Below are 18017 nucleotides of genomic sequence, written 5' to 3'. Positions count from 1 at the left end.
TTTGGGGTATTATGCCGGGTTTCGCTACCTCCTTCTTTAACCAGCGTTTCGGACATCATTGCAATGTACATCATCAAGGCAGATGTGTAATCAATATCATATAAATCTCAAATCATAACCAAATTTAATATCGTTTGTTATAAATATTTCCCTGAATACGAAACCTCCCGGATACGAAGTGTGGCCAGGGGCTCCGTCATCAAGATGAAGCTACAAGCCAAAACTGTGTATATTCTTAGTATACCTTATATTGTAGGTAATAGGCATTAAAATCGCGACAAACGGAGTCTAGAAACGTTCGATTTCAAGTACAAAACTGGTTTTTATTTATTTTGTAAATAATTTCATAAGAAAGCAAAAAAGTTAATCAAGTGAAACTGTCGCAGATAATCTTAACTATAATACTGTATTTTTTTAAAGTTGTTTCCTTTACGCGTTCATACATTTCTATTTAAAAATTGTTTTAGTAGTTTACATTTATATTTTTTATTGAGTAATTTATTTTTTTATTTGTATTCTACTCAAGCGAAACGATAGGAAAACCTTCAATTTATCTAAAGCATAATTTTTAGTGTTCATAATGTACACCAATTCGTTATAAAGATTAATCAAAATGATGATTTGGCATTAAGCTTCGCCTTAAGACGGTCTTGTCTGTACAGCTAATAAATAAAAAGAAATATGCAACAGAAGCAATCTTCTCAACATGTTTTCCATTCATATGCTTGGTGTAGTTGAAGTTGAAGAAGTTGGGTGTATTACCTACCCTACTGTTGAATTTGGCAGCCATTTCTGGTATGGAGCTCCAAAATACTTGAAAAAATCCTTGCATAAAACGGGCGGTCCGTTTGATAGATTCCCATATAAAAAAAACAGATTGAAATCTTTGAAGCACAAGCATCAGGTGGAAATTCTGTTCTTGTTTTGCTGGTGTTTCAATAGAAGATTCTCCGAGGAACTAGCGTCGTCCCCTCGTCACCCGAGGCACAGTCGAGAAACACGCCAAACGCGTGCACAAAATTTGTACACGGTTGACATTTGAGTCGTTTCTACAACTCGTTCTTGAGTTCCACAGCTTAATGATTTGCTGGTCTCTTCAAGACTCATGTTCACTTCTTCCTCTTCTCAGAAACTTCCTCAATACAGCATCCACAAAGACGACGTGGGCCTCGAGAAAAACTATTTTAAGACCCGTAGAAAATCACAGATGGTCTGAATTATTGACAAATCAGTTGCAGTTTTGAAAATGACAATTAAAATATTTTTCTATTAAAAATATTTTATTATAAGTAGGTACTTTATTGTTTGTCTGAAATCTCCAAAGAAACACTTGCGATTTTAAGTTCATTGAACCGGAGTTTCAGACATATTCACAACCGAAATGAGTATTTTTAATATAAAAAATATCTTTTTGATTGAAAATATTTCTTTGTTTGTTTGTTTAGGTGAATGAGGGAAGCCTGTCAGAGGCCATGGGCCTGCGCGAGGGCGACGTTCTGGTAGCCCTTAACGACCAGAAGGTGGGTTGGATTACACACGACCACGCCAATGACTGCATCACCAGGGCGGGGAACAACTTCTTCATCACCATCTTAAGGTAAGTTGCCATCAAACCTAACCTAACATGCTTGTGTCCCTCAACTACTACAAGGTGGGTTGGACCACTCACAATGACGCCAATGACTGCATGAACAACTTCTTCATAACCATCTTAAGGCAAGTTGCCATCCAAAAAAACCTAACGTAACATACTGGTGTCCCTCAGATATCAGAGGGTGTGTTGGATCCCTCACGAACATGCCAACGACTACATCACCAGGGCTGGGAACAAATTCTTCATCACCATCAAGTTTCAACTGATTCTTAATCATCACCATATTTGGAAAAATTGCAAATAAATATTCTTTATAAGCTTCGTAGAAATTTGTCAGGAGTCCCTCAGGGTCCTCTCCTGGGACCACTCCTATTTTTACTGTTCAATCTCGAGAATTCGTTGATGAGGACATGTTCTTATTTCACAATGCTCTAGTTTTCCTGAATCTTAAGTTCTCATCCATTCGAAGTTGGTTACTATTTTCAGTTCAAGATCTCATCAATCGTTTATTTTATGCATAAGCTTGCAAAAATGGTTGTTTCTTGTTTCAGGGGGAACTACGACCCCGACGTGCTCCAGAAATACGCTATTCCGGAGGAGAGAATCGATTCCGTGACCCCTCCCTACACACAAGACATCTACCCTAGCCCACTCACCAACGGAACTGTAAATAAGGTATCCCGTATCTCACCCTATAGCTGCAACGCGTTCATCGTCAAGCCCAAGGCCACCCAGTACCGCCCCTTCTCCCAGCATGTGCCAGACTGCCCGCCCTACGAACGCCCGCTCATCCTCTCCCCCAAGCCAGACCAGTTCCAGACCATCGGGCACGAGCGCAACTCTAACCAGCAAGCCAGCAAGATCGTCAAACCCATCCCGAAACTCGCCACTTGCAATGGTATACAAATGGGATTCGATCAAGACGATGTAATTGTAAATGGTGGAGTCTCGCCGGATCTTAACGCTATTGAAACGTCTGCCAAAATAGCAGCAGAAGAAAAGAGAGAACGCAACATTCAAGTTCCGAAAGAATCTAATGGTGACTTGCTCAAAGAAACATACAATACGTGTAATGGTGTGGAAGAAGTCATCCAAAAAGAGATTGCTAAAGAAATCGTCGAGGAGCGACTCTCTAAAGAGAATGATAATAAGATGAACCAAATAAGTCAACAAAATAGCCACACGACAGAAACTATTACTGAGAAGGTCACTAAAGAGGAGTTCAGTCAGGAAGATGTCGAAGTTAAGAAAAGTTTTAAAAAGATTGTGCAAGATTTTGAAAGGGCTTCTACACCCTCGCCAAACGTTTATAAGATGTCTTGCAGAATCAGAAATCCGTCTGTTACTCCGGTGGCTGTTATTGAAAACGTCGACGTTGATAGATTTGAGCTGGTGGAAGTTGATGAACCTGTTACCGTGAAGAGATGTGAGACTCCAGTTCAGCAGAAACCAATCCCTGTGAGGAGAGCCAGTCCTCCGATCATTGTGTCTAAGGAAGTTAAAGAGCTTTCAACATCTAATGTGACTTTGGAAGAAGCCAAATCTATTGCTATCAGTGCTGCAAGTATTCTGTCTCAAGAAGCAAAGCAAAGGAATTATAAGATTCCTAGTGTGGCAGCTAATATCCCTGTTCAAAGTCAAACTGACGTGTTTCTCAAGACGTTCTTTATTCATTTGACAGACGTGATGGTCGCTCTAACACAGATGATAACTAAGAATGAGTGCTGCCATTGCACGCAAATACATTCACAACAGGTTCAGCAAGTCCAGAAAGAAGTAGTTTGCGGGGAAACGTGCCAGCAATTGGCTTCCTTATTGAAAATGTTTTCGGAAACAGTGAATAAGAGTCAAATTTCTACAGAAAGTTCAAGCAAAACAACAGTTTCCTCACAGAGCGTGAGTAAAAAATCATCTGAAAGCAAAGCAACGCAGATGACTCCTTCGGAAGAGAAACCACCAGATCAATTGGTTTCTAAAGTCTGTGAAACCAGGGAAACTGGAAGGGTTTTGAAGGAAGTGTTCCAGGAAGAGCTTGGAGTAGATGTCACAGTTAATGGAAAGGATCCGTTGGAGTGGCTGGCAGATTTGGATAACCAGCAAAAGACTGAACAGGTCACCGTGGTGAAGAAGTTAGAGAAAAATGAAGAAAAGAAAGAAGAAAAACACGAAAAAATGACTCGGGAAGAAATTAATATTGTTAAACAAGAATCTACAAGGTTACAAGAGTCGACGATGAGTCAAAGTTATAACGCAGTCTTATCAGAGTCTAAAGTAGAAGAAAGCACAAGGAAAGAGGTTTCTGAATCAAATGAAGTTGCAATAGAAGAAGATAAGTCAGTAGATGTTTCAATCGTGAAGCGAGAAGCTTTGAAGGTTGAAGAACAAACCATGGCAGAAATTGCTACTGTTGAAGAAAGCAAAGTCGTTGAAGGAAATTTCTCCAGCGAATCTTACGACGTCGTCTGTAAATTGAAGAAAGAAGAGCAAGTCGAAGAATCAGAATCTTATAAACTGGAGGAGAGCAGCCAGGAAATGAGCGAAACGATGTACGAAGAAGAAAGCTACGAAGATACAGTCACAGAAGCAGTGCCAGGGGAAAAGAAGAAAAAGAGGAAGAAGATGATGAAGGTAATTGCAAAAGACCCACAGACGCCTAACACAGATGAATATTTGTTCAAAATTGATATAAAACTCCCTGGCAAGCATCAAACCGAAGAGCAAAACATCCACGAAGACTTCTCTATCGTTAGAAAACCAGGAGGAATAGAAGTGAAAACTATAACTGATGACTCAGCACCAAGATACATCAAACCAAACCAAGCAAAGACAGATATTATCAGCGATCCACTTACTTCAACAAACGGTGATATTTTGAAGAAGAAGAGTCTCAAATTGGACTTACACAAAGAAGATGTTGATTTTATAATAGAATCTAAACCTTCAGTTCCTCAAAGAGCTTTGGCTGCCGCAGAAGCCGCCAAACAATCCGACTTGTTTGTGCTCGTCTGCCAACCAAGCCCCATAGATCCAAACCCCCCAGACCTAAGCGTAACCTTAAAATCCAAACGTTTCACTAACAAGGAATCCTCCGCAGCTAGCAAAATGGAATCCAGCTCATTAGAGATGGGACAGAGCCAAAGCATCCATTCAACCATTTCCGCTGAAACTAATATTTTATCCGATAACCAATTATCCCAAGCTTGCCTTTCCGAATCCAAAAAACTTACTGAAGCCAAATCAGTGAGTTTCGCAGATGGTGTAGACGATTTCGAAGCGACCCAAGTATTTAAGTTGCCCACTAAAAAAGCTACTGAATCTAGCTGTGAAGCAACCGAGCCTCCTTCCATAACAGCTTCTGCCGCTTCCCAAGCCGACAAGGGTAGAGAACCAAGTGATATTGGCTATACTCTCAAAGAGAATGACCGCCTGCTGCAGACCAAGGTAAAACTTTTACTGCTTCTTGCACCGGATCTCTTTAACATCCCTCTGCATGGGCTTGTCCAAAACCATGGATACATTAATACACCATGCGTATGCTAACTTAAAGATCATTGTCATTCTTGATGGTCTTGCTTTTGAAGACTCTTTTTTAACATTTCTTTCTGATTCATATTCATGTCTCGTTGTTAGAAAGTTGGAGCGATCAACAGAATGATTTTTAGCGAATTCTGCTTAAAGATCTCCGAAAAAGTACTTTAATAGGACACTTGCAGAACATTATTGAAAAAAATTGATTCAGACAAAAATTACCGATTTTTAGAAATTTTCATTCACAAAATCGAATCAATTTGTTCAACATATTTTCTTATGCATCTAAGTCAGATTTGTTTTGACATTTTCACGGCCAAAAGTATTATAGTGAATTATTCTTGAGGTATTATGCCGTGTGGCGCTAACTCATTCTTTAGCCAACGTTTCGGACAGCATTACAGTATCCATGACAAGGTCAGATGTGTAGGCTACTGTAGTGCTGTTGGAAACGTAGGCTCAAGAAAGAATAATAACAATAACATGACATTTATATAGAGCATTTTAGTAATATTTAACTTCAAGTGCGCTTTACTATAACAAACTTAAAAACGGTAATTTAGTATTAGTGATCATGTTCTTAAAATTATTTCTACAGTGTGCCTTACCCAATAAAGATCTAATATTATAACAATAAATACACTGTTTATACAAAGTGATGACAAAATATAGAATAACAATAACAGCAGGACAGGACAAAACAAGAATATTAAAAGTAAAAACATAATACAAAACAGGAGTCAGTTTGTGCTCAAAAATGAAAATCTTCAAAGCAGACATTTTAAAAGGTACAATAAGGAGGCAACCAAAGCCAAACAATTACGGGAAGTTTTAGAAAATGGCTTTACTATAAAATATCGAAAAGAAGTTAATATTTATAAATGGCAAGCTTTTTTAAATGACTTTGTGTAGCGGAACACGGTATAATACCCCAAAAATATATCACTATTAGCCAAAAATCAGTTTGAAAAATATTGTAGGCCGCAACGTTAGAAGCCAAAGAAACGTACGAACTTCTAGTCATTTATAACTATCAAAATTTTGACAGAGAGCAGACTCGTAGCGTTGTGTTTTTTTTTATTTTTTAAATATGTATTTATTAACTACCGCAAGATCAGAGATTGTTAAAATAACTAAACATATTGAAATGTATATACAGGGTTTTCCAATAAGAAGTGTTATTTTTAATAGCCCGCTATTTCGGTAGATGTTACTTTTGAAGTTGTCATTTTTTGACATTTGACAAGTAGAAACTACGCCATACACGCTTCAACAAGGCATTAAAATTATTAAAATTCACTCGAGTGAATCAAATGCAAATCATCTTGAGTGATCAGGCCCATTTCCACCTCGGTGGCTTCGTCAACAAGCAAAATTGTCGCATCTGGGACTTGGAAAACCCAAGAGTTATTGTTGAAAAGCCTCTCTATCCTCAACGTGTGACTGGTGCGGTTTATGGTCCGGCGGAGTCATTAGACCTTACTTTTTCAAAAATGAGGCTGGAGCAACAGTTACGGTGAATGGATTGCGCTATTGAGAGATGATTAATGATTTTTTATGGCCGGAATTGGATGGTATTGATCTGGACAACGTTTGCTTTTAACAAGACGACGCTAAGTGCCACACAAGCAACGAAACCATTGATATTTTACGTTTGAATATCAAAATAACACCTCTTATTGGAAAACCCTGTATTATAATGTAAAATTACGTTGTAACTTAGTACAAAGATCTAATCAAACGATTTTTTTCAAGCCATCATAAAATTTATGCAAGTGGCCTATTGGTTGTATCACAGAAATTCAAATGTAACGACGTCATCAAATGTTCAATCTGTTTCAATTTGTGGGGCGGGATGGGTACCGCCACCCCGGGAACCATTTCATTGGATAAACAACACCTCTGACATAGGTCCCCCAAGTGGTTTACTACTTTTGGTGATTCAGCAGGAGTGCCTGGATCATGGGGGTGAGGTTTGTCCAGATCTTAGTTGGCCGGAATGGGAGAGGCTCTTTGACCTCTCCAGCAGAAGTCTCTCGAACCAATGCCCTGCACCGCAGTGGGAGGGATGGAGTCACACTTAACTTGTAACTCCTGGACACACTAACTCTCAAATTTCTAACCATCGCTCATACCTTTTCCTTACCAGAATTTGCTATCATTCCTTCATTTAAAAAAAACAAACACACCCCATCCCTAAAAATGACATCGTCAAAGAGGAAAATTATTTTCCTCCGGGCTTTCTGTGTGAGGTTATCTTTTTTTAGAACATTTGAAAGGTTTCCGTTAATCACTGATTCTCGGTCCATTTCGGCTTTTGAACAATTTTTGATCTCCAGAAAAGTACAATAGTTATATCTTTATGCTTTTCAGCTAATCACATTTTGATATAATGCTGAAAGGAAGCCAGAATCGGCACTCAAACGACGACCTTTCAAATATCAAAAAACAAAAAAAAAACTTTCAAAAGTCAAAACCTATGCCATTTAGTGACATAGATACATTTGAAATTCTGTGAAATACCCAACTTATAAATATCACGAAATTACATTATCAATTACTTATTTCACAATAATTACATATTGCGTATTCCTACCTTGAAGTTAAATTTATTTATAATATTTAATTCGTGTTTATATATTGGCAATACTTCCCTCATGGTCACCCTCTTGGCTTACAACCAGAGAATAGGGTGACGATCATTTCATTAACTAAATTCAATTGGAACGGTCGGTAAATCAAATCGCAGTTCATTATTAATTAATTACTGATTATTTTACTATACATCAAAAGATCTAAAAAATGGTGGTCCTAAAAAATTCAATCGTAAGTATTCGATTAATTTAATTTATTTTCATAATCACTCGATGGACAACATTTTGAAATATAAATATTTAAGGCGATGCACTACGTCGTGTAATATTTTAAATTGAGCAGCTATCAATAACAACCCTTACGCAGATGGCGATAAGGTTTAAATTCCCGCTTAACACCATCCGCCTGTTTTGATTTATGCAAGAAAAAAACATGGCCAAAAAGTGCCTTTTATTTTATTTTTTGGATGTTCAGGCATATGTTTTTTTTTACCATTTTATAAATAACTTAATTTGCCACATTATTGAAATAAAATCATAACCGAAAATGGGTTGGTAAGTAGGAGATTTTGAACTTTAAAGAAGTTTTCATAGGCCTTTACATTATTTTTTTCTGGGCTTATAAAAAGACTTATCTAAAAAATAATCGATTATTTCAAAGGCCAAGATGTATTCTACTCGCAGTATTTAATTAAAGCATCTGAAACATTTCTAGGCGACCAAATTTTCAAACCAAAAACACATGATTTTGCATTACAACGTATGGCATCGCCTTAACGTATAAAATTAAACGGTAGGAATTCGCAAAAACATAATTTCACAACATATTTTACTGTTCCCTTCACGCTTTCGCTCTTTATTCCCGTTTGACATTCAATTTCAAATAGATTCGATGTTTTTTAACGTGTCCCAAAATGAAATACTACTGATTTTGAAATCAAATGATAGACTCTTTCAGATTTTAATATTACAAACGGACATCATTTTCGATTTATTCACCACTTAATTAGAAACAGAAAAAAACATATTTAGTTAGAAAAACGTATTATAAAGTTTACAGTCGCTTCACTGTAATCGTTATATATAAAAACAGTTAACAAAATAAATTTGGCAAACTTTGTCCAGGTGAAGAGATTTATTTTGCGGTTTTCAGTTTTATAGAATTATTTAAAATTATATGGATGCGTCTACGGTAAAATTTTAAATGCAAAAATAAAGCTGGTTGTTCTCTCTTTTTAAATTTGTTTATATTATATGTCTGACCATAATAGAAAATGAGATAGAACGAGTTTTATGAGGACGTGTCATTTGGTCACATTACCATTTGAATCGAGTTGTTCTCCGTTTCCCTTCATACTTTACTTATAAAGGGTTTTCCAATCAGAGGTGTTATTTTGAATAGCCCGCTATTTCGGTAGATGTTACTTTTGAAGCTGTCATTTTTTAACATTTGACAAGTAGAAACTACGTTATTAATAAAAATGGAACAATATATGCTTCAACAATGCATTAAAATTATTAAAATTCACTTGAGTGAATCAAATGCAAATCATCTTGAGTGATGAGGCCCATTTCCACCTCGGTGGCTTCGTCAACAAGCAAAATTGTCGCATCTGGGTCTCGGAAAACCCAAAAGTTATTGTTGAAAAGCCTCTCTATCCTCAAAGTGTGACTGTTTGGTGTTTACCTTACTTTTTTGAAAATGAGGCTGGAGCAACAGTTACGGTGAATGGATTGCGCTATCGAGAGATGATTAATGATTTTTTTATGGCTGGAATTAGATGGTATTAATCTGGACAACGTTTACTATTAACAAGACGGCGCTACGTGCCACACAAGCAACGAAACCATTGATCTTTTACGATTGAAAATCAAAATAAAACCTCTTATTGGAAAACCCTGCATAACTGTGTTTCCCTTACAATAATTCATTTCACAGCACCGTTAAAATTTTAAAATATGAGATACTGATACACATAGAATGTAAAAAAGCCATTTTAAATCAATATACGCATTCTTACGTCTTATTTTAGGATACAACACTGCTACCGAATTCTTTCCTTCCACATATCCTTCACTCCCAATTTTCTACTACCTTACAAAATTGTCAAAATGGGGTTGCTATAGACCCATTGTCTTTTGACAGTTAGAATGACTCTTGCAGAATCATAAGACAAACAAATATTTAGTTTAATAGAATACGAACAGTATATTTGTTATTATATTATTGTATAGAATCAATTTGATGTTCTTGATTAGTTCTTTGATGTTTGTAGAATCCTTGGAATAGTTTAAGATTTTCTTTAAAACTAGTTAAATAAATTAATTCAATGCATCACACTTACTGTTATTTTTATTATTTAAACAATTCTATTCTATAACCCAACTCTTTCCTTTCAAACTTTCCCTTCATAATTGTGTTTTCCGCCAATAATTCTACTGTCAAAACAACGATGTGCTTTTATTTAGAACACTTTAAAAATGGAACGAATTTATAATAATTTTAAATAAGAAAATTTTACCTTACAATTTTCCCTCCATAACTTTGTTTCCCGCCAATAATGATTTGGATGTCAAACAAATGTACTGCTTTTGTTTCGAACACTTTAAAAATGGAGCACATAGTTAGTATAAATTTAAATTATTACCAACAGTTGTAACCCAACTTTTCCTACAAAATTTCCCTCCATAATTGACTTTCCCGCCAATAATCCAACTGTCAAAACAACAATTGCCCTTCTTTTGTTTCGAACACTTTAAAAATGGAGCACATAGAGTTAGTATAAATCTAAATCATTACCAACAGTTCTAACCCAACTTTTCCAGCAAAATTTCCCTCCATAATTGACTTTCCCGCCAATAATTCAACTGTCAAAACAACAACTGCCCTTCTTTTGTTTTGAACACTTCAAAGATGGAACACAATCAAAAGGAAAATACGACAAAAATACTAAAAAGTTCTTACCTCAAATCATTTATAAATATTAAATATTAACATATCCATGGTTTGCAATAATAAATTTTGTGTTTTTTACCTATACCTACTTGTTTTCCAATTGCTTCGCTTTTTATCTTCCTGATGTAAAAAAAACCCTTTGCTTTTTAGCCTTTGTCTTTTCCCCAAGCCAATAAGCGATTTTCTGTTTAACCAGCTGAAGTACCCGACGATGTTCGTGCTTTACAAAGAGTTTTCGAATTTTAATGTAGACAGTGACCTTCCTTTTGTTTTGAAGGTCAAATGTTCAAAATTTCATAAATCTCGAGATGAAACTGTGCATTTGTATAAAAATCTAATTTAAACCCACTTTTGACACTCTTCTTTATACACGGTGTCGGGGAACTCCTAGTAAAAGCGGGAAATTGTTGAATCTGCGTCACGTAGAGAAAACCACAAAATTGACTCCATATATACTTTAAAAAAAATGAACTCCAAACAGGAGGTCCTAAGGAAAATATTTTCGCTCAGCGCCTTTGTCATCTTTATGTATGACTTGTAAACATTGTAGGAGGGAGGAAACACAGACGCTGGCAAATCGTTTCACAGCCGAGCTGTTGAACTGAAGAACGAGTCGTAAAAACGACGCTTTCTCATGTGACAAATTTCAACCGCTTACATATATTTTTGTTCGCGCGTTTGGCATGTTTCCCGACTATGTACCGATGCCGAAGTGATCAAAAATGCTAGTTCATCGGAGCATCTTTCATTGTGCTACCGGTAGAACAAGGACAACACACTTACCTGTCGCCTGTGCCTTAAAGATTGCAATCAGTTTGTTAAAATGGGGGAATCTATTTTAAAATTCGTATATCGTCGGATGAATTATTTCTTATCAATCGCTAAGAATAATATGAGATAAGCTTCGGTTAGCTGTCAATATACACATCTTATTTAATAATATCCTTTGTTATGCAACTTATTACTGGTTTATTAACGAACGAAGGCCTTAGTATTAAAATTCGTATACTCTGCGATGGTCTGTTCGGTCCAATGACGCTATATTTGTTACAGAAACAAAATTTATTCACATAGCAGGTTGTTAACATTGATGTATTGTATTTAGATGAGTTATGAAGCAAAAAATTGGTTCCGCTTTTTGACCTCTAACTCTCCCAACGATCTAATTAAAACTATCGATTCCGGTCTACGTGGACCGCTTATCGCGTTCTAATAGTGGAACAAATTTCGACGAGATATTAGTATGCAGTAGCGCCTCTAATTGTAGTTCTATGATTGTGAATAAAGATCTCATTAACTACATTTTGCCATATGCCAATGCATATTTAGGTTAGTATTTCAACTCAACATTGCCAATTTATTAATATTTTTACGTAACTGTTCCAGCGTACATCTATAACTTTATTATATTGGATCGATAGGCTGAACTACCGACGTTTTTGTTCCGATTTTCCTAGCACGGTAGCACTATTGATACGCAGACCAACATCGGTAATGCAAATGATTGCAAATCGACATAAGCCGGTAATACTGGCCCATCTGTCTGTGAATTAATGCCAGACACGAAAAAGGGGAATTTATTAGTTCATGAGGTTTTAGTTATGTGTAACCACTTTTGTTCCACCAAGTTTGAACAGAATCATTAGATCATGTCAACCATATCTTCCAATCCTTAGTTTATTTCCTCCTCACTAGGAGATTCTGTGTTGAGGGGGACTAGGTTTTGGAAGTTTTCTGCGACTTCTATGGTTCGACTTCATGTTTTGAGTAAGGTTTTCCAGAAACTTCTTCTTGTTTTAAATAAGCCAGTAAGTTCTTTATCTAGTAGTTCCTTAAGGAAAGATTTAATGTCCTTAATGTAGTTATTTTTTGTTTTGAATTGTTTGATACTAAGTAGGAGTTTGTTATGTACCTTTACTGCTAAAAATTCAGAGCTTCTTTGTCCAAAGGTAGAGTTACACTTTGGTATATTTAGTATCTCTGTTTGTTTGGCTCTGGTTTTATGAGTATGTAAGGTGTTTGCCTGTAAATCATTTTTGAGGTGATATACCAGAATGCTTTTGGCATAGATTTTCGGTATACTCGGAACGTCAAACTGTTAAAAATTGTTGACGTCCATATTATCCAGATATTTTGCATAACGAACGACATTATCCAAAAAGTTGTGTATATTGACATTGACAGCTTATCCAAAACCTTGAAGGCCGCGCTAAAAGCAGTGACTTTTGTCTATCGACTGTCGGAATCATATTAGCAGTGCTTGCGAACATCGCTAACTGACCATAGATGACGTTTGTCGTCAATATCTCATTGACTTTTGTAGGGATTGATATAAAATCGTCGGTAGTTAGGCCTATCGATCCGACATTATAAAATTATCGACTTCACTGTCGCTCAAATCATCAATTCGATAATTTGTATTATTTTATTGTATTCACTATTCACTGACACTGCTCACATATGTAATTTGTTAAAATTATTCTATTTTATCATGTTCATATCATTAATTGTTTAGACGCTCATGATGTCAGTGTTTAAATCATTTATTTTGGCATATTCTTATTTTCTATCTTGTAAAAATCATTGATCAATAATAAATTTAATAACATCATTACTTGGGATGTATTTACTTGTCGTGATTAGCTTCAAAAGCATGACGCCCGTATATGACCCGCTCCTATCTGACAAGTAAATAACGAAATTAAGCAGTCACAAGAGCAAAATGAAGTGCATGAAATCAATTGTGACTACAGTAGTGTATGATGGCCTTCCCATCAAAGGATTACTCTTTTGACTTCCTAGTTCAAGTCCGTGGGAGTTTGCTCAACGCTAACATTTCAATTATTTCTGATGAACGTATTACTAAAATCTCAAATTCTTCTAGAAGGATCCCTATAGATGTAAGCTATTTATATTTAAGATTAATAAAGACAGGACCTCATCATTAAAATATTTTATGTAAGACGGTTTGAAAGTTTTATAAAACGTTTTTCAACAATAAATTAACAGTAAGCACCAAATTTTATTTTTCTAGGCGTTACATTAATAAATTCTCGAGGGATCCCTCTAGAAACATTTGAGATTTTTGTAATACGTTCATCAAAAGTAATTAAAATAAGCTCAACTAAAATATCGATTTTCTAGGCCTGTTAGGGCAAAGTCGACCGTAGTCCGTTCATTACGCCGGGCCGCGCGCCGAATTTTTTTTTGTACACGACATTATCAGTTATCCACTGGATTGCTTTTGGTAATATAAATGCGCCAATTTAAATGCCTCCGATTGCTTTATTGAAAAAAATAGCAAATTATCTCGTGATTCGGAAAAATATTTATTTTAAAATTTTAGCCCTTTCCGCGTCTATTATTTTGCAGTCGTTTTGATTCTCACTTTATTTTAGAGATTTGATAAGGCAAATTCAACCGCAGGTCTGTCTAATACCCCAGGGTTGCGCGTCGCATATTTTCTTGCACGGCAGCTTCACTTAGGTCGTTAAGATTCTGGCTTTATTTTAGATTATTGTCTCGCCTTCTCAGTTTACCACAATATCATTATTATTATTCCGTTTGAAATACCCCAGCTGTGTAAATAATAAAAATGATTCCATGCGCCAAGCAATTTTTGCTCATTTATAAAAAAGCAAAACGAATACACTATGGGTGACAAACCATTTCATATACTCTTTTGACCCTTTGCTGCAAAGTATGTAGCTATTTTTAAAGACATCTATTTGAATTTCACTTTAGTTTTCGGGAATGAATGAATGCAAATCTTGGAAGCGGAAATTAACCCACTTATCGACATCCAATCGAGCTGAAACTCTTCAGATAGACTCGTTGTCTATGACAATTCATTTTATCAATTGTTGATGGCAATAACATACATACGCGAGGATGTACGCATTTCTCTGCAAGCGAACAAAATTACAGCAGTAAATATATGAAACTAATGTCAATCTTAAATGATAGCATCTGGCAAGGTCGGTATCCTGTCTGAATCCTGTTCCTGGGAAACCAGGTTCAATCTTCAGCCAAACCAAATTTAAAAATAATGATAATAAAATTAAAAATAATTAAAATGAATTAAATTAATTACTTTGATTATTTTTAGGATGCTAATATATATCCCTTTCAGGGATATAATATTTTGAATAAAATGGCTACGTAATTTGGAATACCCCAATACATTAATATATTCTCAATTGATTTCATACACTAATTTATTTTTATTTGTCCTTTTGACTGCTATTTAAATATTTTATTTTAGTAGATTATACAAAAAAAATCTAAACGAATTATGAAACAGAACAAGACACAGAAAAATATTTAAAAAAACGCTCTCAACTGGGAATCGAACTCAGGATCATTGTCTTACCGGGACAACGTCTTTAAGCACTAGATCGTTGGGACCTAATTATTATACGTCATTTTTGACGATCGCATTTTTCAAATTCAGAATTAAATTTTTTTTAATTGCCGGCAACCCGGGCGTTTTTTGAAATAGCAAGTAACATTTTGTGCAACAAATTTTTTCTCATATTTTTGGCTGCTATCTTTTTGAATGATGAAAAAGTCATAAAGAATTGGTTTGTAACATAGATAGTGTCCCGGATAAACATTTCAGACTTTTATTTATATGGAATATATCTAAAAGTATTTAGGTATTTTTATTTCTATTTTTTTCCTGCGTCTTGTTCTGTGTCATGTTTCGTTAGGTTTATTAATATTATCTTCTTCTTCGATGATATATTACATTCTTGGGTATATATAACTTTTTAAAGTTTTTCCAATAAAACATGCTTAGTTATTTATTTGATAGTTGGGAGCGGCTTGGGGCGTTGTGCGGCTTAGTCTGGACGAAGCTATTCATTTCTGGGTTATTATGCTGTGTTGCGCTTTCTCCTTTTTTTAGCCAACGTTTTGGACAGCGCTACAGTGTCCACCGTGAAGGCAAATGCCCGCGGCACAGTAACCCAAAAACCAACCACGATAAAATCTATTCATTTTTTAACCCTGTACATACCATTAATCTGTTCATACTCATCTTGCATGGCTTTTAAAATCATTGTTTTCACCAGGAAACGCAGCAGGAAAATGAAGCCTCAAAAGGCTTGCTAAAACTGGCTCAAACCAATGGATCTTCTACAAACAATTACTCAGAGATCAACCAACAATGTTTACTGTCAAAAACTACCAATTTCACAATGTCCCACTCAAGCGAAACCAAAGAAGAAAGCAACAGAAGAATGTCTGAAGTTGTAACAACTGACCGCTCTATCAAAGCAACAGAGGGTCGCAGATATTCAGAACTGGGACAAATCAACGAAGAAACTATCAACGAATCTCAAAAGATTTTTGAAGCTCTGAAAACATCTAAAACTAGTGAAATACAACATACTGATGGTGCTGTTAAAAATGCACCAACAAATGGTTTCAGCAATGGATTTGAAGCCAGTACTGATGAAAGCGAAGCCAAGTTAAATGAAAGTGTCGAAGAATTGAAACGAGTTCTTGATGATGGTGGACAAGCAGAAGTTACAGATCAGGCTCCCGTTACGTTCATGATCAAAGAATCCTCGAAGGGTTATGCATCAGTTCAGCCGAGCAGGATAAATGGAAACGGACTTGGGACAGGATCTACCAAAGGATTCTACAACGTGGACGACGGACTTACTGGACTTGTCACGGGAGAGGGTGAGTTGAATTTATTTGGACTATTTTGGTAAACAATGCCGATACATCGGCGTTAATTGAATTTATTTTTATTTATTTATTTATCATTAATAATACCCCAAACTAGACAAATGCCCGTATTATGGTGGTAACATAAATAAGGACATATAAAAACAATAATACAATGTTGTACATAATATATCGTAACACAAATGGTAAAACAAAAACAAAAATTATAAATATATATACGATAATGGGGATAAAGACGGAATGATTTCACTTAAGGCGATGCCAAACGTAGTAATTCAAAATCATGTGTTTTTGGTTTAAAAAATTGGTCGCCTAGAAATGTTTCAGATGCTTTAATTAAATACATCTTGGCCTTTGAAATAATCGAGTATTTTTTAGGATAAGTCTTTTTATAAGCCCAGAAAAAAATAATGAAAAAGGCCTATGAAAACTGTTTTAAAGTTCAAAATCTCCTACTTACGAACCCATTTTCGGTTATGATTTTATTGTATAATGTGGCAAATTAAGTTATTTATAAAATGATCGAAAAAAAATTAAATATTTATGCCTGAAAATCCACAAAATAAAATAAAAGGTACTTTTTGGCCCTCTTGCATAATTCAAAACAGGCGGATGGTGTTAAGCGGGAATTAAAACCTTATCGCCATCTGCGTAAGGGTTGTTATTGATAGCGGCTCAATTTAAAATATTACACGACGTAGTGCATCGCCTAAAGGTTATTTCTTTAGTCATACAATAATTTCATTTAGGAAGCTTTCCGATTTCGTTCTGCCACTTTCTATCAACCATACGGTAATTTGCTTTTGAAGAGGGTCTGTTTCAACCTTACTGCATTGCTGCTTGAACCCATTATACACCTCAGGAGCGAGGAATACATGGAAACGTTGTCCAAACGATGTGTTCATTTTTGGTACTATCATCCTTTGTTCTGATCTTAGTCTTGTTGTGTAACTGTGATCTACAAGACTATGAAGCTTGGGATTGTTCGTATAGTACATTATGAGTGCATGTATATACATCTATCTTACGTTTAATAATTTTGTTTCCTTAAATAAGGGTGTCGATGGATACATATAAGGTTTTTTATCCATCACTCTTATTACAGCTTTTTGTGCCTTGGCTAACTGATCTAGTATAGTTTTGGCTGCACCGCCCCAGCTTATTATGCCATACCTGATATTTGAATGGCACAAAGCATAGCACACAATTTTAATGGTTTTCTTATCAACAATGTGGCGTATATCTTTCAAAAAGAAAATCAGGTTGCGTATTCGCTTGGCCGTATTTTTAATGTGCGCTCTCCAGGTCTAAGAGTCATCTATTAAAATACCAAGATATTTACAGTTTATTATTTGCATTACCTAAAATTACATTAATTTCTTGTCATCTTGGGGAGGCTGTATTCTCCATCTGATGCACCACACAGCAAAACCAAATGTGACGAGAACATTATTTACCTCAGGGCTTTCAGCACGGAGAAACCTACTGATTTGAAATATTGTTGATTTATTAAAAATATTGTCAAGTTTTTCCTGTTTAAAACGGGACTGGAGGCATATAACGAATGAATAGACGAATTTGATAACAAACTATCAGTAAAGTACGAATATGTTATGAAGAAGTCGGAACACGTGTTCTTAAAAAT

General features: G+C 35.6%; 1 protein-coding gene across 1 annotated transcript in view; it reads left to right on the top strand.

Moving 5' to 3' along the window:
* Nucleotides 1–18017, top strand: part of LOC149416081 (uncharacterized) — a 66008-nt gene that overhangs the window by 12766 nt on the left and 35225 nt on the right. The window contains exons 2-4 of the mRNA XM_089641871.1: nucleotides 1446–1597; nucleotides 2146–5035; nucleotides 15748–16363. Coding sequence (XP_089497997.1) covers nucleotides 1473–1597; nucleotides 2146–5035; nucleotides 15748–16363 — 3631 coding nt within the window. The 5' untranslated portion in view covers nucleotides 1446–1472. The remainder of the gene's footprint in view (nucleotides 1–1445; nucleotides 1598–2145; nucleotides 5036–15747; nucleotides 16364–18017) is intronic.

This window comes from Hesperophylax consimilis, chromosome 17, assembly GCF_061612785.1.
Source record: "Hesperophylax consimilis isolate HC1 chromosome 17, BYU_Hcon_1.0, whole genome shotgun sequence".
Taxonomy (NCBI): Eukaryota; Metazoa; Arthropoda; class Insecta; order Trichoptera; family Limnephilidae; genus Hesperophylax; species Hesperophylax consimilis.
Note: the sequence above shows the minus strand (reverse complement) of the source record. Positions and strands in the feature narration are given on the sequence as shown.